Genomic DNA, 25,893 nt, shown 5'->3' on the forward strand with positions numbered 1-25,893 from the left:
GCTAAATCTACCTACCTACTTGTAGGTCAACCCCACTGTCATTGTCCTATTGATGTAAGTGTCCCTACTTTTATCCAAGGCCCTCTTTTACTTGGGATGAGAATCCTCTGCTTATTGCCCTCTTGAGGACTTTGCTTCTGCAATCATTTTCTTCTATTCTTCATAGAAATATTTTCTTCTCTGATAGAACTTCAGTTGGCCTATGAATATGCTCTAACACTTCCTATTCCAAGAAAGAAAAAAAAATGCTTGATGCATACCTCCCTTGAGTGGAAGCCCCATTTTTCTGACTACTTTCATAGTGTTATAGTTAACCTGCAGTGGTATCTCTCCTTTGCTCACCATGCATTTCCTCCCCGAAGTCCTCCTTCACAGATCTCAGTCAAACATTCTCATATCCGTGATTTCACTTGAACTCTCAGCAGCCTTCAAGACAGTTGTTACCCTCTCCTTTTTATAGCAAGAGCTAATGGGTGTATCAGTTAACTCTTGCTTCGTAACACATCACGCTAAAACTCTGTGGCTTAAAATAATTTATTATGACTCTTGAGTCTATGGGTCTTCTGGGTGGTTTATATGGTCTTCACTCTTCTCATGTGTTTTTGGGCCACTGCAGGCAATGGGGCTCTGTTGATTTAGGCTGGATGATGAGGATTGCCTGATTCTAGGGACAGACATTTCAAAATTTGCAGGTTTTCATCCTCTTGCCAACTCTATCCTACTAGTTCTGCTCATCTAGAAAGTAATAGTGCTGAATTATTGGGGCAGTTCTTGAACTTGTGTGTGTTTGTGTGCTAATATAGAGAAAAAAAATAAGAAACATTTTTCCCTTCTACATTTCTGTAAACTGCATGGCTTTGTTTTCGGATACAATAGAAATGAGTGAGAAGTTAATGGAGTCATTTTTCACTTTGTACTTTCTGATTGTGCCAAGGATCAAAACAAGGACAGCAGAGGATTAAATACATCCACATTATTCCATTTCTGTGTGAAGACCTGTATGAACAGGAAAATTATTTTAGGATAAGTACACATGCAAAAAAATCAACATTTTTTTGTGACTGAGAGAGCTGTCATAGATAAGCGAGTTGCCTCTGAAATATGTAAAAACTTCTACATATGTAAAGTAAAACCTGGCAGCTCAGCCATCTGTGAGTGTGAGAGCTCTTGAAAAATGACTCATTCAGTTAGGCAAAGATATGAAACCGTATCTGAATGCAAAACTATGTGAGTTACAGAGAATCTAGAATGCTGAAGATCAGCATATCTTTTTGCCAACATAATGTGTTGAGTTTTTCCATTGTTTTTGATTCTTGGGCTGGTCTAGTAATCAAATTAACATAGGACAGATTAATGGAAGGAAAACAAATTTAATTACACACATAGAGGAGGCCCTTAAGAATAGAAGACCCAGGGGCAGTGGGACATTTGAGGCTTAAATGCCATCTTTTTTTTTTTTTTTTTTTTTTAAAGTAGGCTCCACACCCAGTTTGGAGCCCAATGCCAGGCTTGAACTGTTCATGACCTTGAGATCAAGACCTGAGCTGAGATCAAGAGTCGGTTGGATGTGTAACCAACTGAGGCACCCAGGTGCTCTTTAAATGCCATCATGAACTAAGGAATGAGATAAGAACCTGGGTCTTCAAAAGGAAGGACAGTGACTCACAGGATATTTCTTTTTTTTTTTTAATTTTTATTTATTTATGATAGTCACAGAGAGAGAGAGAGGCAGAGACATAGGCAGAGGGAGAAGCAGGCTCCATGCACCGGGAGCCCGACGTGGGATTCGATCCCGGGTCTCCAGGATCACGCCCTGGGCTGAAGGCAGGCGCTAAACCGCTGCGCCACCCAGGGATCCCTGACTCACAGCATAATAAAAAAGAGCAGATGTTTAGTAATTTGATGTTTGTCCTGTCACACAGGTCATTCAGGTACAGAAGTTACCTCTTGGTAATAGCTCTCTTTCTGGGCTTGGTCCCCTATCGAGATTCTTTCAGGTGACTTGAGGGAATGGTAAAAGTTTTTCTTGAGTGTGCTGGGTCTTGATTGCCCTCAGCTTAAAATAGTCCACAGGCCAGAGAGGCACACTTTGGGCAGATGTTCTGAAATGCTCCAAGTGTTCAGAATAGATGTGGGGTCATGAAAAAAATTAACAAATACTACAGAAGTCCATGAGAAAAATACAAGTCATGAATACTGTTTTTTACAAATGGTCTGATTTAGTATGTAAAATTGAATATTGAAGGCCCAATACAGATCATTTAGTTGAATGCCATTTTGTGTATTAAAACATTAAAAAAGAACCTGAGACTCAAGAGAGATTGAAGCAAGTTGCCAATGGGAAATAGAGAGTATGGGACACAGCCGGGACCAGACATACAGGATAGTGACCCCCCCAGTCTTCATCGCTGTCTTCTGGCTGTGATAGCCTCTTTACTGGTGAGAGAAATCCTATACTATTTTAGTGTTTTTATATTGCATTTATACCTAAACTATCATCCTGTCTCCTGTGTAGGCTCAGGAATGTATTATTAACTTATGTGTTCCAAATGTATATTCAAGCTTTTCCTATCCAGAAAATTGACATCTTGACTATTTTCATGAGACAAAATATTTAAGACATTTTTCATGAGATATTTAAGGCAAATCACAAGGCTGTGTGTTTTAGAATTATCTTTTCATGTGATAATTTCTAAAATGTGCAGTTTTGCTCATTGTTTTATGTATCTTACCTCTGTAGGGGTAGTCAAATTCTCCAAATCTGTGTTGAAATGGATATCCTTCATGGTTGCCCTTTATTTTTTATTTTATATTTTATTTTATTATTTTATTTATTTCATTATTTATTTTTTTCACCCTGTGTACCAGAAAACATTTATTTTCCCCTGATATTGTCACAAACTTAGTTTAATGAGTTATTTCTTAGTTAAATCCAAATGACCAAATGACTTTTAGTGTAGATCGATTGGCAGCAAATTCTTCTAGTTTTCCTTTATCTGAGGCTCTCTTGATTTCCTCCTTAGTCTTCTTTTTCAATTTTTTATTTAAATTCTATTTAGTTAACATATAGTGTGATACTGGTTTTAAGAGTAGCTTTTAGTGATTCATCATTTCCATATAATACCCAGTGTTCAGCACAAGTGCTCTCCTTAATACCCATCACCCACTTAGCAATGCCCCACCTGCCTCCCTTCTTCAACCCTCACTTTGTTCTCTATAGTAAAGAGTCTCTTAAGGTTTGCATCCCTGTCTCTTTTTATTCCCTTACCCAATGTTCATCTGTTTTGTTTCTTAAATTCCACATGTAAGTGAAACCATTGTCTAACTCTGACTTATTTCACTTAGTATAATACACTCTAGCTCCATCCATGTCATTGCAAATGGCAAGATTTCATTCCTTTTGATGGCTGAGTAATATTCTCTCTCTCTATATGTATATATATGTATATATTTATACACACACACACCACCTCTTCTTATCCATTCATCAGTTGGTAAACATTTGGGTTTGTTCCATAATTTGGCTATTGTTGATAATGCTGCTATAAACATCAGGGTGCATATACCTCTTCAAATCAGTGTTTTTATCCTCATTTTAAGGAGGAAACTTTACTTGATGCCTTACCTCCATTTTCCCCCCCAAAATAAAGGACATTGTTCTTAAGAAAGGTTGATACCTTTTAGTCATTTATTGGGGAATCAGTTCTCTTTCTGGCAAATAGGGAAATCCATCACATGAAATAATAATAATAATAATAATAATAATAATAATAATTAATAAAAACCTAACCTGTTCGGTTTTCCTTGCTCAAAAGGCTGGGAAAAACCAATGAAATAAAATTTTTCTTCTATTTATCTAATGTCAATATGGAATTGAATATTTCTCAGATTCAAAACTATATAGTAAAGTTTTAATTTTGTCTAGAGAGGGAAACCTAACTCCAATTTAGAGAAATCTAAAACAATGATCAGTTAGAATAATTTCAGTTTATATTTGGAATTGAATATATGAATAGTTTAGTAACAATTAAAATTTGCCAGTTAAGTTTTATTTAGACTGGAGATAAAATGTATCTGCATATGTTATTGGAAGATCAGAGTATTCAGGATTCTTAATGATGTAAATATGTAAATATTGTAAAACTTTTCGGGGAGGTAACATGGTAAGTAATGAAGGGTGGGGACATTGGAGTCATTGGACTGATAGGAAGTCCCCTGTCACTGTTACTCAAGCAATCCAAGCAAGTTCCTTAATTTCTATTTCCCATTTTGTAAAACTGGGGTGCTAACACTACCCACCACAATGGGATCGAGATAATTAGACATCGTACCTAAAATGCCTGGTATTTAATGAGAATTTAGCTATTACTGTTTAGATGGCTAGGCTAATCTAAACAGCTGCATCAGTTTGGGGAGCTGATATAATCAAGTACCACACAGACTGGATAGCTTATAAATAACAGAAAAAAAATTATTTTTCTTTGTTCTAGAGCCTGGAAGTCTGAGATCAGGGTGTGAGAATGGTCAGGTTCTTGTGAGAACCCTCTTCCAGGTTGCAGACTGCCAGCTTCTCCTATCCTCACATGATAGAGAGTGAGTGAACTAGCTCTCTGTCCTCTTCTTATAGAGGCACTAATTTCAAACATGAGGGCTCTGCTCTCATGACTTAACCACCTACCAAAATGCCCACTTCCAAATACCGTGACCCTGGGGATTATGTTTCAACATATAAATTTTGGGGAGACACAAATGTTCTATTCATAACACATACCATCTGGGAGTTTTTAAATTTTTTTCTGTTTGTTTGTTTTCAAACCTAAACATTTATGCCAGCAGCTCATTTAATTATCATTTACTTTTTTCTTTTAAAAAATAGTAGTTGAAAGAGAAGAATATATGATTAATTGAAGGTAGGCAGAAAGGATGGTTATATAACCAACCTATTAATCTTTCTCTATCATCTATATCTATCTATCTATCTATCTATCTATCTATCTATCATCTATCATCTATCTAATATCTATCATTTATCTGTGACATTTTTGCTATTCTTCTTTGAACTGGTGGTAGCATCTTGCTGGTTTCCTATTGATTAGTGACTTAAATAAAATCTTTGACCTCTGTTCATCTTATACCTGTATGAGATATAAATCTTCTTTTAAAAATGATCTTTTAACAACTACAACAAAGAAAACATTCTGTAAATTGCTAAAAAGAAGCATTTTTTAAACCTCATACTCACTAAAAAGTGGCTAGGTTCATGTTTTTCTGCCAAGTGTCAGAAAAATATGTTACTCTGCATGCTTGATTTACTCCAAGTTAAATGACAAGTCATGCCTGTTACCAAGAAAGATATAACAACTTTTTGTTTGTTTGCTTTTAAATTCAGTGCTCATGTGTGAATTATGTCACACTGAAATCTGTAGATGTAAATGGAAATTTAAGATTTACATTTCAAATTTCTTAATATAAACATGGAACCACAAGTAACCAGGTGGCATGCATATACCCTTTATTGAAGAGTAGGGCACATGTTTAGTTGGTGGCTCTGTAGTTTACATGGATCTCCGGGTTCACATCACAAACACTGTTCAAAAGGTGTTTCAACACACTTTCCATGTATTTGTTGTAGCTTCCATTCAGTTCTTTTATCTTCCCTAGTGTTTGCTCTTCTATTTCTTCTGAGACATTACTTTGAGAGCCCATTATCTAACAAAATAAAACACACAGAATTCACCACACTACACATTGTACTGAAGTATAATTGCTTTACTAAACTTGTTTTGGCTTATTTATTAATGCTTTTTCTTTGGGGTACACATTGTGTATTATTTTTCCAGAACTTTCTTAGAGAATGGATATAGTCACAAATATCCTAAGTGGGATGGATAAACGTTCCCAAAAATGAAAGATAACCATGGTCAGTTCCTTGTGCTTTTTTTTTTTTTTTTTTAAAGATTTTACTTATTTATTCATGATAGCCACACAGAGAGAGACAGAGAGGCAGAGACACAGGCAGAGGGAGAAGCAGGCTCCATGCAGGGAGCCCGACATGGGATTCGATCCCGGGTCTCCAGGATCGCGCCCCGGGCCAAAGGCAGGCACCAAACCGCTGTGCCACCCAGGGATCCCAGTTCCTTGTGCTTTGAGGCTGGTCTCCACACAGCACAAATGGAAGGCACATTCACATTCATTATACCCTACTTGGAAGTGTTTTCATGTATTACATTTTTCATTATTTGAAATAGTTGCAATTTGGTTCCTGTATGTTCCCCATTGCTTATTTTTCTGAATTGAAAGTCTGGAAAATAAAGTTGAAAGACACCATTAAACCCATTTTGCTGGTTTTTAAAGAGCAAATAACTGGTTTGCCAATTTTCAAAATATATCATCTAAACTGAGTATTGTCTTTCAGGAAAATAAGGTCATAGCATGTCCAGGAAGACACTTCGACGTGCATAGGTATCTCTTTTGGGGCAATAGGTATAATTTAGAAATTTTTAATATAAATTGATTTTCTTTCAACTTAGGATATACTTGTCCATTTGGTGACATTATATTTTTAGGTGCAGTTTAATATATCTTTCTGGTTGCTCTTTCATCAGCAGGGATTCCCAGTATTTCCCATTATCTCCAAGAGATTCGCCCAAAATACAATTTCAAAAGGGGATTACCAATTTAAAGGGACTCTGCAGTGAAGCCTTTTGTAAAGCTATCCTTTGCTAAAGCAAATAATCAGCTCCTAATTTATCTCCTCTGTAAACTCAGCCTTTCTTAAACATGGTATTGTTAAGGCGATACAGCTGGTTTTTGTTTTTCTCTTCTGTGAGTGTTTACACACAAGGAAGGTATGCATTTAGTTCAATCCCTGAGACTCCACTAACATTGACTTCTATTTCAGGGTCATTAGACTATTCTAAATTCTAGAATTCACATTATCTTTCTGGGTCCTAAACTTGAAATCAAATGCAATTGAGGCCATCAGGTTCAAGTTCTCTTCTGTTTATGCTCCATGCAATAAGGGCTTCCCAGTTCAAAGAAAATCACTTAAGGAAATAGAGCTTCTAAGACATCAAATAACTTTTATAAAATAACATTTTGATAAGTGAGAATACAAGGAGCAGAGACATATGGACTGAATTTCCCTCGTTAGGAAGAAGTTTAAAAATGGAAGAGAACTACTTACCAAAATAATCTTACCAAAATCTATTTTTTTTCTTCTGAATTCACTATCTTAAATGAGATTCTACCAAACTCAAAAAAAAAAAAAGAAGTCTTAAACCCAATGTCTTTAGTGTTGAAAAATTTAGAAGACAAGCTATTATGAAGTTATTATAGCAGTGTTAAAAATAGCCATTATTAGGCTAGATTGTTGCAACTATCCTGTAGGACCTTGGAAAAGTTCATTTCAGCCTTAGGTTCTTTATCTCAGCATTGTCCACTAGAAATGTGATATGACCTACAAAGCAAGCCCTAGAAGTAATTTTAAAAAATATTTTATTTATTTGAGAGAAAGAGAGAGAGAGAGAGAGAGAGAAAGAGAGAAAGAGAGCATGCGCTGCTGATAGAGGAGCCTGCCTCATGATCCTGAGAACATGACCTGAGTCGAAATCAAAGACTCAGTCTCCTGAGTCACCCAGGTGCCCCAACAGGTCATATAACTAATTTTAAATTTTTACACAGCCACGTTAGAAAGGTAAAAGGAAGTTGGTAAATTAATTTTAATAATATATTTTATTTAACCTGATATATTCTTACTATTATTATTTTGATGTACAATAAACATAAAATTATTGCATTATTGTTTTTCATTCCAAATTTTTGTAATCTGTTATGATTTTACACTTACAGAACATCTTCATGGGGAGTAGCTACATTTCTTTTTTTTAAATTTAATTTAATTTAAATTCAATTAACTCACATATATTATTAGTTTCAGAGGGTAGAGGTCAGTGATTCAGCAGTTATATATGACACCCAGTTCTCATCACATCATGTGCCCTCCTTGATGCCCATCACCCAGTCATCCCACCCCCATGGACTAGCTACACTTTGAAAGTTCTTCAGCAATATGTGAAATGGCCACCTTTTTTGACAGTATAGCTCTAATGCAAAGATGGTAGCTACTTCTATTAGTGGTATTCTTCATTTACTTTTCTAAGACAACATGATGATTTTCTGAAAGGATTGTAGTCAAGATGGTACATTTCGAGGAACTTGGCACTGAACAACTAATCAGTAAATGTCAGTGATTATTGTTTTGAGTTTTCACTGCTTGTGTTGCTTCTGCTTTTTAATTTTTAATCCATTTTACACTTTCAGAAATACTGGAAAAAGTAGCCCAAAGTTCATGTCTCATCCTGATTAATTAAATATAATATTATTTTTGAGTTCATTTGATGCGCAGTAATTTGATTTTCTACAGTGTTTCCTAGACATTACAATACCAGGGACCAACCATATACAGTTTTATTTTATTTTTTTACTTTAATTTTAAATTTTAGCTCCAGTATAGTTCACATACAGTGTTATATTAATTAACATTAATTTCAGGTGTACTCTACAGTGATTCTCCAATTCTGTATATTACTCAGTGCTCATTAAGATAATTGTACTCTTAACACCCTTCACTACTTCACTCATCCATCCACCCACCCGTCCTCTGGTACTGTATACTATTTTATTTTATTATTTTATTTTTTTCCATATACTATTTTATTTTATTTATTTTTTTTCATATACTATTTTAAATGGCGTTCCTCAGGAAGAATTCCATACCTTGATATATGTAGATAGCGTTGATTTAAGCCATACAGGAAAGTAAAGGAATGAACATAACCTGCATAAAGGGTCAATCGCCTTGTCCACTGTTGTAAGTGTTGCAAATGCTGCCTGAAGCATCATAGATGCTCAATGCTTGTTTGTAGAACTGAATAGACTGATCAAAACTCTAGGCATCATAGAGAACTTATTACCTATGTTCTGTTGCTCTTGTTGGCAGAAGCCTGCTATCTGAATGTTTGGGACATGAAATAAATTAGCAATTGAGAATTGTGTGACACGGGGTGGTACATTTTGTCAAAGGGTACCCTTTAAGGACTTCTCCCTGTTAATTGTCAAAACTGCAATGTTGAGATTGATGCATATAGATTTAAAGCTAAATGACTTATGGAATTGGCAAAATCTTTCAACATTCAATATGTTACTTTACAAATTGTTCAAATGTTCCTGTTCAAGAGAAAACAGAGAGAGGCACTTGGGTGGCTCAATCGGTTAAGCTTTCTGACCCTTGGTTTGGCTCAGGTCATGATCTCATGGGTCCTACATTGGGCTTCCCACTCAGTGGGGAGTTTGGTTAGAGATTCTCTCCCTCTGCCCCTCTCCCCACTCTCTGTCTCTCTCTCATACATTCTCTTTCTCTCTCTAAAATAAAATAAATACCCCCCCTTTTTTTTAAAGAAAGAGAAAACAGAGATTCAGGTTCAGGTCCAATTATCATAAGCAGAACACAGTTTTGCATTCTCAGTCTATGGTTGCTTTGAGGAAACAAAATGTTTTCATGATATGAATTCAGGAAGAAAGACTAAAGATACAAAAATCTTCAGTATGCCCCAGGCAACCGTTTTCATGTCTTCTGTTTAGACTCATGGTTCATCTAACTTCTACTTACATTAACAATAGATTTTGTGTTTCCACTGTTGTCCAGATTTCCTTGTAGCAGTGTAATATCTTCTTTAGTAGAAGAAATTATATGTGGTAGCAATGATAAGCAAGTGATAAGTAAATCCTTAAAACAATATTTGTTGTTATACAACCCACTTTGGGATACCTGCTTCTGTTGATATGTCAGGGGAATTGAAAGAACACATACATTAACAAGTGCTAAGACACAACTTAAAAAAGTAACATCGAGGTGTCTCACCCACAGCAGGCAGAAAACTGGCTTCTTGGGTCTCCTCCCAGACCTCCTCCTTGCCCTGGGTTAATGATGATGGGATTTAACAGGAACAGCAATATGTCTGACATATGGAGGTCATGCCAAGGAAAGAGTATCTTGTACTAATGGTTTTACAATATGCTTGAAGTAGCAGAGGCCTAAACATGTTGACCTTTCTATGTGAGCTTTTGATCAACTAGCTGGAAAATTGGCTTAGAGCTCCAATTATGGGAGCAATGAAGAGTTTTAATTATTTTCCAAAGCAGAGAACAAATATCCTGAACCAGATTTACATCTTATGAGATCCTTCTGGAGAAATGATATTTCAAGAGATTTGACCCAGCTACTTTCTAAAATTACGATCGGTTTTGTTATTACTTAAAAATAGAAATGGGTACATCAGAAATATTTGGCATAGAAAAATAAATGCTGGTTGGTATTAAGGATGACTGTTTCCTCAGGTCCCAATATGTCATGGGTCATGACAGGACTCAATACGAAAGATAAAGGCACAGAAGAAATGTTAGTTACCCTATACTCTTAATGAATATTTATTGTGTATTTACTATGGAGCAGACACAGCTGGGGAAAGTAACAGAACAAAACGTAGAACCTGCCATTTTGGTGCTTATAGTTCAGAAGGAAAGATAGGCAATAAGTAAAAAATGTAAATATATAATATATCTAGTAGTGATACATGATAGGATTATAATGAGGAATTCCTTTCTTAATGAAAGACACAGCTTTAAGTAAGGTGTTCAGAAAGGAGAGTTAACAAAGGAACAGAGATGAAAAGATGACTATGTCTAAAAGAAGATGATTCCAGGGAGCAAATATCACATGTGCAAAGGTGCAGTTGGCAGTGGTGTGCTCAGTCTGTTTGAGGAAGAAGGAAGATAGAGATGGCTGGAATAGAGCAGGTAGAGACAAAAGTAATAGAAAATGTTACAAATGACCAAAGTAGATCTTGTTGCACATTGCTGAAAAGTGTTCTTGTATTTCCTTATGATTTCCTTTTCAATTGGCTGACTTCTTTCAATAAATCTTTCATATGAATATAAAGAAATGCCTTTTCCCTACATTAGCATTTAAAAAATATCTGTGGTTCATAGTAAAAAGTAAGTGCATGACATTTCCAGAAGTGACAAGGGCCGATCATGGAGGGCTGAATGCACATGTATAGACTTAGGAGTTTATGATTCCTTTGTAAAAACACTGATAAGAAGAATTTATTTTAGCTGAGTGGTCCACTTTGTTCTAGGAAGGACTTTTTATGTTAAGAAAGAGCCCACAGGAAAAGTTTTTCCTGCCGTGGGGTTCAATTTACCTCCACCAGCCCTGGATCCACTCCCACTGAAATAAAAGTTGTAAATAAGGGGATTTCCAAAGTGCTCGTGGTTCACCTTACAGTGTCAGGCTTTATTTATGTTTCTACTGAGGGGAAAAAAAAAAACCATATCAAATGACCTTTAGTTTGTAACACATGGAATTTAATAATTTTTTTTAGTCCATTGCATGTTGCAACACAGAAGGATGTTGGTTCTGAAAATTTCATACATTTATTATTATTTTTAACTGTAAACTGTAGATATTTTTAAAATGCTACTGGGGGAAAATCCTTTTAAAATATGTTCTTTTTTTAATAAAAAAAGATTTTTATGTATTTATTCATGAGAGACACAGAGAGAGAGAGGCAGAGACACAGGCAGAGGGAGAAGCAGGCTCCATGCAGGAAGCCCGATGTGGGACTCCATCCCAGGACCCCGGGGTCATGCCCTGAGCTGAAGGCAGACACTCAGCCACTGAGCCATTTAGGTGTCCCTAAAAATATTTTCATGAATGATTTGTTGAAAGAAGTCAGACAATTGAAAATAAAATAAAATAAAAATAACAGAAGACTTTTCAGCACCATGCAACAGTACTACTTCGGTCATGTGTAAATCTTGGATTCACCAGCGAAGATCTGTCCTGAAGAACTCATTCTAGAACGGTGAGCAGTACTTTTTATTGATTGTAGTATAAACACTAATAAACAACAACAAAAAATATGTTTTCTGAAGTGTTTTCCTTAATAAAATGTGTTAGCCAATCATCTGTGGCGGGAATAATACTTTAAGTAGGCCCTTCCATTTGGATATTTGAAAATATGATTTTTAATGTGTGTTGTATATTAGATATTAACTGTTGATGGACACTTTCTATGCAAATCCCAAGGCCTTGAAAATGGAAATGTAAAATCAGTAATTCTGTAATGTGTTAGATTTAGTTTGATGTTGAGGCTTCATTGAATTGCACCTGCTCAATCCAGTATATTCCCCCCCCCCTTGATATTATAATCTATGCCGCATAAAAAAAGCTGTGCTTACTTTCTTACTTACCTTGGATTGTTTCAGTCTAAACTCCTTATCTCTCTGCATTCTGTACTGGTCGATTTCTGCCATGGCTTCTTCTTTAGCTTGCTTCAGTCGCTTCTCTTTTCCTGAACATTAACAGTGGCATAGAAGGAATGTATTTTTTAAAAAATAGACATCGAATTTCAAACTTGATTTGTAAAAAAAAAAAAAAAAAAAAAAAAAGGTGAGGTACATTATTGATAAATTTTTCTAAAATGGCCAACTTCATTAAAAAACAATATTGAAAAATAGCTTAGTTTGTCAATTGGGTTTTCTAGAACGTGGAACTGACAACTTTCTTTCGCGCTTGCATGTTTAAGTAAAATATCTGCGCGTTTACTCACAGCAGTCACAGCCAGATAACAGATTTTAGCTGTCACTTATTCGAAAAGACATTATTTGGTCAGATTTTCTGTCCTGATTTGCTGCCAGGAATCCTTCAGTCCACACCAACTGGATCCTATTTAACACTGGCAGATCTCCAAAAGCACTGCAAACATGCAACTCAGACTCTATCAAACTGACTTACAATTTTTTAAAGCGTTTTATTGGGATTTTTTTTCTTAGCATTTTGTTGACTCTAGAATGTCTGATTAAGCCCCACAGCACATCAAAGTAGGCATTTTTTTGTAGTAGCTTTCTCTGAGGGGGACTTGAAAGTGGCTGTAAAACCAATTGTTTTTAATGGTTGGGAGATTTAGTTAAATAGCTCTCTTTTCTTTTATTAATAGCAAAGGTGTAAGCCTTAAGCCAGCAGACAGCAATGCAGATGAAAGTTTCAGACAAATACAATGCTGCGGGGATCATTAACTAAGCACATGACGTTTTTTTTTTCCTGACAACCAGAATAAATTTGGGGGCTTATAGACTGATATTAATTGCTGCTATGCCCCCACCACCCACCACATTCAGGGGGTTAGGTACTAATGCTTTGTGATCATTAAAACTTTAAAGAAACTCTAAACTGTATTAAAAAAAATTTTATCTGAATCTATTGTCCTTCAGTTTCAGTTAAATGCCTTTATTCTTTTGCTTGTTTAACATTCTCTGATAATGTCTCAAGCTTTTGTTTATAACTTTGGTCAACTGTTATGTTGTGTAGACTTTGAACTAAATAAATGTGTTCTCATTGAGTAGCATAAAAGGAAACCTTAACATAAACTTCTGTTTTCCACATACATGTTTTAATATGCCTTTATTTTTATAGATCTTTGTAGTATTTGAATGTAAATGGTTCCTAAATTTCTTTTCCTGCTAGGCATGAGTTGCTTTGCTAGTCGCTGTATCTATCATCTATCTATCATCTATCTATCTATCTATCTATCTATCTATCTATCTATCTATCATCTATCTATTATCTATCATCTATCATCTAGTAAAGATAGATTCACTGAGTTATAAATTGGGATGTGTCTTTTTTAATACCTATTGTCCTTGAACAGAACCGAGTAAATCTCATTCAGAACAGATATTTAGCTTTGTATTTACTCCCCGTAAAATCCAAGATCTGCTGAAAATTAGTGCTCTTGTGGTGCTTGAGGCTTAATGGAACATTAACAGCAATGCTTACTTTTTTCCTACTTAATTAATGCTCATTAGCATTTTATATATACAGATTCCTTCATGCTCTATATTTCTAACTATTTTGTGTCAACCAAACACATTCTATTCACACAAATACATCATATGATAGGAGGGGAAACTATTCCTTGATCCCCAGCTCTCTCTCTTACCACTGCTTGTCATTAACATTCGGACAAAAATATACTTAAGATGTATTGACATTTTCCTAGTAATAATGGGTTGTAAGATACATAATCACTTTATAAATTAGTTTAGTTTAACAACTCTCCATGTTAATTACATAATATGTAAAAATAATGGTTTCAAAATCACAACTCTACTACGTTAAAAATAATAACAATAATAACAGGAAAACCTCTGTGTGCCCCATCCCTGAGCAGAATCCATGCTCCACTCAAAAGGCTGTATATCTGCTCCATCCCACAGTGACAGGCTCAGAGTATGTCTGTGATTCCCCCGTCATGGCACCAGTCACCTGCTGGTTCTCATTCAATTAAATAGGAGAGCCACAGGGAAATCGCTGCTGGCACAGCCATTTTCTGGACAGACTCAGCAGCTGCCACTGTGTGAGAGCCTGCATATGCTACACCTGATTTAATCCAGTGGAAGAAACGGGAGCCTAAAGCCTGCTGTTTCACTGGAGGTGAAGCAAAATGCATGCATCAAATCGGCTCATATTAACCTCTAGCTTGCTTCTCTGTCTCTGTATGAAGATTTCTAAATTTTAATATTATACCTCTTTCCTCTTTTAAAATTAAAAGAGCATTAAAAATATGGCTGCTGTGACCCAAAAAGCATTTAGGCTTATATTCTTATTTCTCAATACTTTCTGTATCAAACATGGGGGGACCATATGGAACAGTCCAGATATTAAATATGACAATCAAATATTTGGTCCCAAAGTTCCTACAAGGTCCTAGATGTTTATCAGACCAAATGTTCTAATGTTTGGTTTAGAAAATGCGGTTATCTTATGCATCGTGATTTTAAATACTACTAAAGCAGGTGCTCCAGAGCAGTGCAGGAAAGGACAGTTTTGATTTGTCCATCCATCATTCATTCAATGTTTATTGAACATCTACTGTATTCAGCATGGGGCTACCAACAGAGGATAGAGAAATGCATATGATATGGTCCTTTCCTCCAGTTGGCATAAATACAGTGTAATTTGGAAATGTGTACACGATACTCTGGCTTTCCAAAAGGAAAATATAAAATACATAAAATTGTGAAGAATACATTTAATCAAGTATGAAAACAATGGAACACATATTTTGGTTCTACTTTTTCCATGGCAGTTAAAAATCACAAATTTATGGAAATTTGCATTACTTAAATTCTAGACAACCTGTGCTTGCCGTTCATCTCAATAGTCATGTTATGGCTTATGTTTTTATGGTAAATCAAAAATATAAACTGGAACCAGATATGTAGAGTGAGGCTCAGAGGAGGCTGTCAAGGGAGGTCAGGGAAGACTTCTCAAGAAGGAAGGAAGGATAGAGATGAATGGACTTTTTAGGCAGGACAGCAATGAGGACAAATAGTCCACTTTGGAGATTAAAGCAAGGAAGGGAGACCCTTTCTAAGACAATTTTGGACACTCTTTGCAAACACCTGCACCTTAATAACACCATTCATTTTTACACATTATCTTGTCATACAAATATTTCTAATGCTCAGCATACCCTTATTGAGATATTTTACAGGAAACTTTGTGGGAAGGAGAGAGAAGGAAAGATGTTTGATTTCCAGGTGATTTGTGGAAAAAGGATGAAAAAATTTCAGGTTAAAACCAAACTTTCTGTGAAAATAGGAAGAAGGTGTTGATGCACAAGTATGGACTCTTCTTGGCTTTTTGGTTAGGAGAGGCCAAGTGAATTGAATGTCCCAAATACAAATGAGCCCTTGAGACACAGAGAACCCTTTTCTGTTGACTGAATTGTTCAACTGGTTCTGGAATCTTTTTGTGACAAGAAAGATGAGTTTCATCTCTCATTTTAAAAGAGAATCAAAATTATACACGAGGCACAACTACAGTGAGACATTAGAAGTCTTATAACTCTGAGCCTGAGTTTTCTCATTTATAAAACAGATTTAATAATCTGTTGTAATGAAGCATTACACGTATTAGGAAAAAAAATGTAAATAAAACGCTTGACAAGGAACATCTATTTGATTATTTTTAATCATTATTAGGAAAATAAGCCCAGTTTCCAGGGACCTTTGTTAGGGACAAAGACAATGAATACACCGTGAGTTGGAGGAACGGAGCTCAGACTGTCACTAGAAAAGCCTTTTTAGGCTTCCCTGAGGACGTCTAAATAGAGGTATTGAGAGCATCTGGACAGACAAGTTTGGATTCGGAAGCAAGTTCTGAAATCAAGACAGAGATCTGCATGTCAGTCCTCTGGGTTTGTGAATGTGCTCGTCATATCAGTGGGATTTGTACTGAAACCAAAAGAGAGTGTACTGAAGGAAGAGGAAAAAAGAGCTAGGGTCTCAATCTGGGGAGATGCCAACATTCGAGAGATGAGAATGTCGAGGAGGACCCTCAGGAAGAGCCTGAGAGTTAGTGGTCAGAGAAGTAGGGGAAACCAAAAGAGTTTTCAAGAAGGATGTGGCCAACAGTGTCAAATGCTACAGAGAATGGAAAAAAGAGACGTTTAAACAACCAATATTATGAATATCCTCTATGTGCCACACACTGTTTCTAGATCTATAAATACATCAGTGAAAACCATAAACAGGCAAACTTTCTTTTCTCATGGAGCTTGTATTCTGAACATATTAAAGGGAGATAAGAAACAAGTAGTAGATGATATGATATAGATAACAAGTACTATGAAGAAGAAAGAAGGAGAGATAGACTGTGGGTGCTAATCTAGGTAAGTCATGTCTTTTGGATGAAGTGATATATGAGCAGAGACCTGAAGGAATAAGACAATTAACCATGCGAGTATCTAAAGGGGAGGAACATTCCAATCAGGGCCAACAGCAGATGCAAAAACCTTTGACACGCTCAAGAAACAGGAAACACTCTATAGTGGCTGGAACAAAGCGAACAAGATGATTGAATGTTAGGAGATGATATCAGAGGGGTAGCAGTGGGACAAGGTCAACAGAGCTCATGGGGCACGATAAAGCTTTTGTTCCTTGAAATGCTAAATTCATGAAAGGGTCTTAGCAAAGCTGTGGCATGATACTTTATGTGATTGAAAAGGATTTCTTTGACTGGCATGGTGAGAATAGATTGTTAAGGGCAAAGGAGAAAGAGAGGGAACACCAGTTAGAAATCCATTGCAGGGATCCCTGGGTGGCGCAGCGGTTTGGCGCCTGCCTTTGGCCCAGGGCACGATCCTGGAGACCCAGGATCGAATCCCACGTCAGGCTCCCGGTGCATGGAGCCTGCTTCTCCCTCTGCCTATGTCTCTGCCTCTCTCTCTCCCTGTGTGACTATCATAAATAAATAAAAATTAAAAAAAAATCCATTGCAATAGTTCAGATAAATGTTAATGATTGCTGGAAATAGTAAATAGCAGAGGAATTTGTGAGAACTTGTATATATTTCGAAGGCAGAATCAATGCATAAACATGAGAGGCAGAGAAAATGGTGACTCCAACATCTTATTTTGGGAGTAGAGTCAAGAATGCAGTTTAACTGAGATGCCTATTGAACTTCTTGTGGCAACAGTGAGGGGGCTGATGTTTACACGAATCTGGAGACTAAGGAAGCAATGAGGGCTGGAAATAGCACGTTTAGGAATCATCATTCATGCAGCTGGTGTTTTGAGCTGTGGGATGAGATGTGATCACAGATATCTCCAGATATAGAAGAAAACAGGTCCGAGTTGGGATCTCAACTGTAGAGATTGGAAAGATGACAGGAAGCCGACCATGAGAGTGGTGTCCCAAAGTCAAATGAAGGAAGAGTTTCAAAGATAAAAGAGGGGTCCAGTTGTGACTGAGATATTCAATTAATAAAAGCACTAGCAATGTTTGTGGTCTCGGCAAAGGCAGCTTTGGTGGAGTCATAGGGGCAAAAGTCTGATTAAAGAGGGTATTACGCTAAGTGAAATCAGTCGAACAGAGAAAGACAAAAACCATATGATTTCACTCAGATATGGAATCTAAAAAAAAACACACATAAATGAATAAATTAACAAAAAGCAGATAGACCTACAAGGAACAAAATGATGGTGGCCAGAGAGGTGGGTGGGGTAGGTGGATGGGCAAAATGGGTGAAGGGGAAGGAGACATACAGGTTCCCAGTTACAGACTGAATATATCCCAAGAATAAAAGGCACAGTGTAAAGAATCTAGTCAATAATACGTGATAGCACTGTGCGGGGACAGACGGTAGCTCTACGTGTGAGCACAGCATAACGTATAGAGAAGTTGAATCACTATATTCTCACCTGAAACTAATGTAACATTGGGTGGTAATGACACTCAAATAAAAGAAATTCAATGAAAAATGGAATAAAAAAAAACATAAACACAGGGAGTACAGGCAACTTCAGTGAGAAGTTTTCACTTATACAGGGGGACAGAGAAGGTAAAGCTTCAAGACTGTGACGTGGATCTGACAAGTAGAAAATGTTGTGAGTCGAACTGCCTCCTTCAAAAGGATCTGTTTAAGTCTTGACCCCTGGTCCCTGTGAATGTGACCTTACTTGGAAATCAGGTGTTTGGAGGAGTAATCCAGTTAAGAGGAGGTCACCCTGAATTAAGGTGGGGCCTACATCTGCTGCCTCGTGTCCTTATCAAGAGGGAGATTTGGACATAGAGGCATGGAGAAGACACGTAAGGAAGAAGGTCTGTAGTGACAGAGACAAAGATTCCAATGATGCAGCTGCAAACCAAGGAATGCCAAGGCTTGCTAGCCATCATGGGAAGCCAGGAAAGGGGCATGAGACAGGTTCCCCCTGAGTGCCTCCAGCCAGGGACCAATCCTGTCGGCCCCTTGGTTGGGACTTCGGGCCTCCACAACTGTGAGATAATACCCTTCCATTATTTTAAGCCATCTTAAAATCTGTGATAATTGTTGTATCTGTGATAATTGTTACAGAAGCCTTCTGAACCCAATACGGAGGCTGACTGAGGCTGACAACAGTGTCACCTGAGCACTGGAAGCAAAGCCAGATACCCGAGGGTGCGAGGCAGAGTGGGGACCCAAGTGCAGGAGCCACCTGACAAAAATAGGCATAGCCAGGACAGAGGAGACCTTGATTTGGTTTTGAAAACAAAGACAAGACTTTGTGGGAGTGTCTGGAGATTTCTATTTGGGACTAACCCTCATTTTTGTTCTGTTACACCACGCAGAAGAGTAACAATAGCTTTTCTTGGCTTTGGGGAACTATTAATACTATGATAAAACCAATGTGGTTCAATGATTGACTGTTTTGCTCACCCACTACAAACCTTGGAAAAAGTAATGTCACCAGAAAAGCGACCTCTCTTTTGGTGATTGTTACAGAGCTTCTCTGCTGACCCTAATCTCTCGTTTCCTATCTTTGCTCTCTAGGTGTTTCCCGTGCTATTCTTTGTATTTGTATTTTCCTTATTCAAAAAAAACATAGGTAGTTTTGTGTAGGTCCTGGATTGGATATAATCAAATGCTATTATGAGATGAAAATGTTCTGTGGCTATTATTTTAATACGACCCACTTGAAGAATTGAAAGTCCAGTATACTTACAAATACCCCATTAGTCTGCGGACTGCAAAGAAAGAGAAAAAATTTACAAGCCTACAAAACACACAAGACAGGGCCATGAAATTCTAATATGGCAACTTTTATTTTATTAGTTTATTAAAAGTCATGTCTTCATGAACCAAAGCATTCCCTTGCATAGAGGATAATTTATTAAATCAAATCAAGGTGCTTGTTTAAGCAATTTGGAATATCTGCATATTCGGAAACAAATAGGCAACTCGCTGATTTAAAAAATATTGGTGGCTGGCATCTTATAGACCCACACAAACGAATCTGCCCCACTGTATTAGCTGACCTATTATTGAAGTAGTCAAAATAGCGTCTTAAGCGTTTATTTTGCATTTGTGTATAATTCAATGAGGTCCTCCTAGAAGGCTGTGCTTAAGAGATCAGTAGGACTCTTATTTTGCTGTACTTTTCAACAGAATTCTTTTTAGTAAGTAATGGAAGAGTATTCATAGCTCACATGTATCGAGCACCTGCTATGTGCCAAGTGGCGTTTTAAGTCCTTTAGAGGTATTAACTCAAGGAGTCATGACAACTCCTTCGGGTAGATACTATTATCTCCATTTTGAGGCTGAGGAAACTGAGTCACAGTGAGGTTGGAAGGTAATCTGGCCAATTCACCCACCAAGTAGGAGGCAAAAGCTGGATTCGCGACCACGCGTAGCAGCTCCAGGAAGATAGCACTGACCATTTTCTAGCTCAGCAGGAAATTCTGGGTGTGTTCTTCACTTTTATGAAGATTGTTGTTTTTAGAAAAATTTAAATATCCCAGCTTGTTCAGTTTTTCTCATTTTCGGATTTGAATGTTTACACTGTTTACTCCATCATTTGATCTATATCCTGTAATGCAAGTTGTAATTTTGAGTTAAACACAAACACTATTTTCGGCAGCTGCCAAAGGAGACAGTTGGAGCATCTGTTTATGGGAAAGGCTATGGTTCACCTTTGCAAATAACTGGAGAAAAGGGGTTCTTTATGTGTTGTGGAGTCAGGCGCATTTGAGCCCTGATTCGAAAGAACTGTTGAGTGTTCCAAGTTTGCAACGGGTTAAGTGGAATAAATACTGATCTCGTAAAAGGTCATGACTACAAGTAAAAATACCATATATTTGAGAGAAACACAAGTCTCCGTTCCTCCTCTTGATGATGGAATCTTGAATTTCTATTCTAATTTGGATGGGAGTTGTTTAGTTCCCCACACCTGGAGCTCCAGGGCAGGTCTGATGTTTTGCTGTAAAAATGTGACTTGTCTTGGACCAACACACTCACTTTTATGTTTTGAATAATGAACAATTTTTAAGGCAAAAAGTGTTAACTTCAACTAAAATAATTTAAAATAGGGTCAAGCTACTGTGATTCCACCTAAATCTAACCAAAGAGCAAGGCTATTTTGCCCATAAAACATTTTTGCCTTAATTAATAATCATAATTTAATCTGTAATCCGTGAACAGAGGCAGACATCCCAGCTTTTCTAGGTGTCTACTAGAAGAAGCCCACGTCTTCCTCCTTACAGGAAAAGCTGACCCAGAACTCGAGTCTGTTGTAAAAAGAAATGAAACTTGTTTGTCTTGTTCTTTTATTCCATTCCTTTATTTGTATTGCTTATAGTAATATAGAAGTATACATATTAAGGAGTTAAAAATAAAAATAATTATTTTGGGACGTCTGGGTGGCTCAGCAGTTGAGTGTCTGCCTTCAGCTCAAGGTGTGATCCCAGGTCCTGGGATCAAGTCCCGCATCCGGCTCTCTGCAGGGAGCCTGCTTCTCCCTCTGCCTGTGTCTCTGCCTCTCTCTCTCTCTGTCTCTCTCTCTCTCTGTGTCTCTCATGTATAAATAAAATTTTTAAATAATAATATTTATTATTATTTTGATTGCATTCTATCTTAGGTATAGTTTTTTGATCTTTAAAACATCATGGTCACATATATATATATCTGATATTTATATATATCATATATATCTTACATTTTTATTTAAAAAAGAGAGTATGAAACTCAGAGAAGATAACTGACTTACACACAGAAATATAAGAAAAAGCCAATGCTCTGCTACTCTGTTGCCTCACATCCCAACTTTTTGAGTCTGTTCACAACCTCCCCACGCCCCACCCCGGCCACAATGTTCCCTCGTAGCAGGTGAGTGACTGAGTGTCGTGAGGGTAGAGACTTGTATGATTAATTTCTGCAGACGTAGCAGCCTTCAGGAGAATTCCTGATACGTCGGGTCTATAAAACCTTATCTGTATCCCTTAAGGCAAAGCATTTATACCCTATATTGTATTATGTAACAACCTGGCTGAGATCTGAGGCCGTCTTCTTTAATGGAATATATTAATATTTTTGCAGCATAATATATAAATATGCCACCTTATGAATCTTGCATTTTTCTAAAATGATTACCATGTGAATTGCTGTCCTCCCCCCCACCCCGTGTCATTCCTTCTCTTCGTCTCCCTCTTTCTTCCTTTCTTTTAGATATATATTCAGGAGACCTCTCTAGCAGGGACTCTTATGTGCAGATTTCTGATGTGCTTTCAAGTAAATGGATCTAAGAAAGAGAAAGTGAACACAGACTTCCCACGATGGCGTTCAGTACTGTGATTTATTGGCTCTCATCTGAAATTATTCTGCCTTCGTATGTCAGAGTTTCAAATGAATCACCTTGTGAAAAAAAAAGGTGAAATATATGGGTCTATAAAAATGATGGCTATATGTACCTCTCACATCATGATTCTGTTCTCCCCTTTCTGCTCCTTTATGTATTTCTCACGCTGGAACTGTTTAAGGAAGAGTCTAGGTCTACTCATTGGTGTCTATACCGAAGTGGCTTGGAAAAAGCAGGCACTCAGTAAATACTTACTAAATTAAATAAATTAATAAAGGACAAAGCTAGCGAAATGTGAGAAGTTACAAAATACCAGGCACAAAGGTAGTATTTTGTTTCGCTGTAGAATGCTTAAGAAGTAAATATGATTGGTGCAATAGTTGAAGTTGTAACCCCAAACTGCTACCTGCTGATAGTTATGTAAGGAAACAGCTTCTATCTGGTGAAAACTGTCCTCAAAGCCCGTGCTGCGGGAGGCCAAGAAGGTGGACTGACGTGCTCTGTAAAACTGAGAGTAGAGATTGGTTGTGGGAATAACGTTTGGAAAAATATTTTCTGGAATGTTTTTAAGGCCTAGGTATTTACGCTTGCTGATCGAATGTTTGCTTGACTATTTATGACTGAAGACCAGGGGAAATGTCCACAATGACTTTAAGTCATTGGCAAATAATATGAACATTTTGTATAAAAATAAGACAATACAAATTTTCCAATACTGACTTCTGAGGAGAGGTTGTCCAAGGATGGTGTTTTCGCTTGTGAGAAGGAAAACAAGTTTGGCTTTTCTCTTTACTATGAAATCTGTGTCTAGATGGTTTTGAGTGGTCTTCTCCTCCAAACAACTTGCATGATCCACAGAGCCTGTTTTCTCTAACGGCTTTGAGAAAAGACCCACAGTTGGTCAACATCACATGGATCATAGGACAGTATTGATCAATGTGCCCGATATTGTCATTGTGTTTCTTCCATAACAAGGAAGCAAAGGTAATATGATTAAAACACCTTCAAATAAGTTGCTCTTCTGTTCTGGAAGGTTTAAATGTGGTAAAAGAAATTTGAATAAAAGATAAGGAAGTTTTCTACACTACTTCAACCAGCAGGTCCCGGACTGCTTTCTTTTCTATAAAATTACTCTGCATTCATACCGTTTCAGTCATTTGCATGGTTTGTTATAGAAAAAGAAATGGAGAAGTAGGTAAAGTTTGGCTTAACTTTTTTCTCCTTCCTTTTTCTCTTCTAGCACCTTCTACATGGAGTCTTCCTTTTGCTGTTGGTGCCTACATTGCTGACCACTTGGGAAATCAACTTAAGAAAGAAAAATGATTTTACTCCTGGTCAAAAAACCCCCATGGACTAAGCACTGCCTCACTCCTGGCTTCTTCCCGAGCATTCTGATGTACTGTTCCCACACCTCATCCGATCCATTTGAACAAGCTTTTGTCCCCACCTACTCTATTCCTGTCACTATATGCACCCAAAGAGTCACATAAACAATGTTTTTAAGACATGGCCGCTATCTTGCTGAACTTTGAATTAAATTGCAGATATGTTCTCATTCATTTGGGGAATATAAATAATAGTGAAAGGGAATAAGAAGGGAAGGGAGAAGAAATGGGTAGGAAATATCAGAAAGGGAGACAGAACATAAAGACTCCTAACTCTGGGAAACGAACTAGGGGTGGTGGAAGGGGAGGAGGGTGGGGGGTGGGGGTGACTGGGTGGCGGGCACTGAGGGGAGTACTTGACGGGTTGAGCACTGGGTGTTATTCTGTATGTTGGCAAATTGAACACCAATAAAAACTAAATTTATTATAAAAATAAAATAAAAATAAATAAATAAATAAATTGCAGATGCAAAACATACAATTAGGAGGAAGATAAATGGCACAAGTTATTATAGATTAAGTTATGATGTGGTATGAGAGAGTGGAAAAAACATAGGTCTTGTCCCAGGGAACTTGAATTTGAGTCGTTGATCTACAACATGTTAGTTTATTCATAACAAAAATTATGTAAATTTTTTACAGTACAGTTAAGATCTCTGCTTGAGGGTCAGACTCTGTCCAAATCTTGTCTATACCACTTACTCTCTGGGTGACCTTGGGCAAATTGCATAATTTATCTAAGCAACACTTTTCATCTCTGCAGAAAGAATTGGTATGAGGAATAAATAAGATAAGCATTAAATGTGGTGCCTGCATGGTGTTTTCTATTTTTAAATATGACCTTTGACAAATAATGAACTTCAGTTTCTGCATACATAAAATGGAAATAATAGTAACATCTCATTCATATGGTTGTGGTGAATATCAAAGGGAGTAGGAAAGGGGTTGACATTTATTGAGAACATTCTGTACTAATATATAGATGCATGAGTAAATACAAAGAAAGTTAGAAAATGAGAATAACGTGGAAACATTATTAAAATATTGGATATTAAAAGCCATGAAGAGAGGGATGGGAATGAGCCCGATAACTGTTAATTATCACAATTTTACAGAAACAGAAACTAAAGTTTACAGAGGGTAAGAAACTTGCTCAAGTTCTCTCACTAGTAAGTAGATTCAGTCTGAAAGATGTCTATCTCTTAACCATTTCACAATATTGAGAAACTGAGGCGTGGCAACATTAAGGAAGTTGCAGAGACAAGGTTTAAGGTCATATCTCCCTATAACTTCAATCTCCATTATGATTTCATTTAGCTCATGACCTCGCCAAAGGCTCTGAGTTAGAGAATTTTGTGCCTACTCTGGCCGTAGGGACATATGACTGCATAGCTTCTTTCTTTCTTTTTAAAAGATTTTATTTATTTACTCATGAGAGACACAGATAGAGAGAGTCAGAGACACAGGCAGAGGGAGAAGCAGGCTGCCCATGGGGAGCCCAATGTGGAACTCGATCCCAGGACCCTGGGATCATGACCTGAGCCGAAGGCAGAGGCTCAACCACCGAGCCCCGCCAGAAGTCCCAACTGCATAGTTTCAATGAACTTGCCAAAGTTTCTGAGGGAGTGTGGAAATGCCAGGGTTTGAACCAGAGTCGGCCTGCCTCGAAGGTCCATGCTCATTTCACAGCACCCACCTCATCCCTTTTGGGACAAATCCCTCATGGGTCAGACAGCATGGAGACTTACTCTTCTTGGCTTCCTCTAGCTTGTCCTTGGCCCTTTTTTCTGCCTGAAGAAGCTGGTGGATCCCCTGGGACTGGCTGGTCATGGCAGCTTGCTTCGAGTTAGGTGGCTTCTGTGAAATCTGGAAAGTGGTTGATCTATTTATCCTTTTAGAAATCACCACATAATTCCAGTTGTTGTGTCAACGGTGAGTTCTAAACATGGGTGTTTGTTTCAAAATGGCCTGACTGGGCTGGAGAGCTGGGCCCCAAGGAGAGCCCAAGGGCGGAATCCAGAAAAACAAGTTAAGTCAAAATGAGGAAGCTACGAACTTGTCCTTTCAGCCAATTTCAGTCTTTGCTATGAAATAAGAGAGATAAATAAAAAATGAGTAAGATACCTTTTGGAAAATTAGGTTCCTTCTTCTTCCAGCAAATATTGACCTGTTTACCAAATTTTTCTTTCAAGCTGCAAGACATTTCTCTGTTCCTTGTCCGTACAGTTCTGATTTTAGTGTTTTTTCTTTATTTGTTTCTAGAGATTCAT

General features: G+C 37.3%; 1 protein-coding gene across 1 annotated transcript; it reads right to left on the reverse strand.

Annotated features, from left to right (window-relative positions):
- Positions 1-5,495: 5,495 nt before the first annotated feature.
- ATP6V1G3 (ATPase H+ transporting V1 subunit G3) lies at positions 5,496-25,582 on the reverse strand. Its single transcript, XM_072828501.1, has 3 exons — positions 25,372-25,582; positions 12,316-12,416; positions 5,496-5,709 (listed from the first exon to the last, which is right to left on the reverse strand). Exons 1-3 carry the CDS (start codon positions 25,451-25,453, stop codon positions 5,536-5,538), a joined length of 357 nt encoding a protein of 118 aa, XP_072684602.1. The 5' UTR covers positions 25,454-25,582; the 3' UTR covers positions 5,496-5,535.
- Between the last annotated feature and the right edge of the window lie 311 nt (positions 25,583-25,893).

The sequence above is a fragment of the Canis lupus genome, chromosome 6, assembly GCF_048164855.1.
Source record: "Canis lupus baileyi chromosome 6, mCanLup2.hap1, whole genome shotgun sequence".
Taxonomy (NCBI): domain Eukaryota; kingdom Metazoa; phylum Chordata; class Mammalia; order Carnivora; family Canidae; genus Canis; species Canis lupus.

Excerpts from the sequence above, each read along its gene's own strand:
- ATP6V1G3 (XM_072828501.1), bottom strand. The coding sequence starts at position 25,453 with ATGACCAGCCAGTCCCAGGGGATCCACCAGCTTCTTCAGGCAGAAAAA. Across the intron at positions 12,417-25,371 it reads GCTAGAGGAAGCCAAGAAGA|GAAAAGAGAAGCGACTGAAG; the intron begins GTAAGTCTCCAT and ends GTTAATGTTCAG. Across the intron at positions 5,710-12,315 it reads TTAGACTGAAACAATCCAAG|ATAATGGGCTCTCAAAGTAA; the intron begins GTAAGTAAGAAA and ends TTATTTTGTTAG.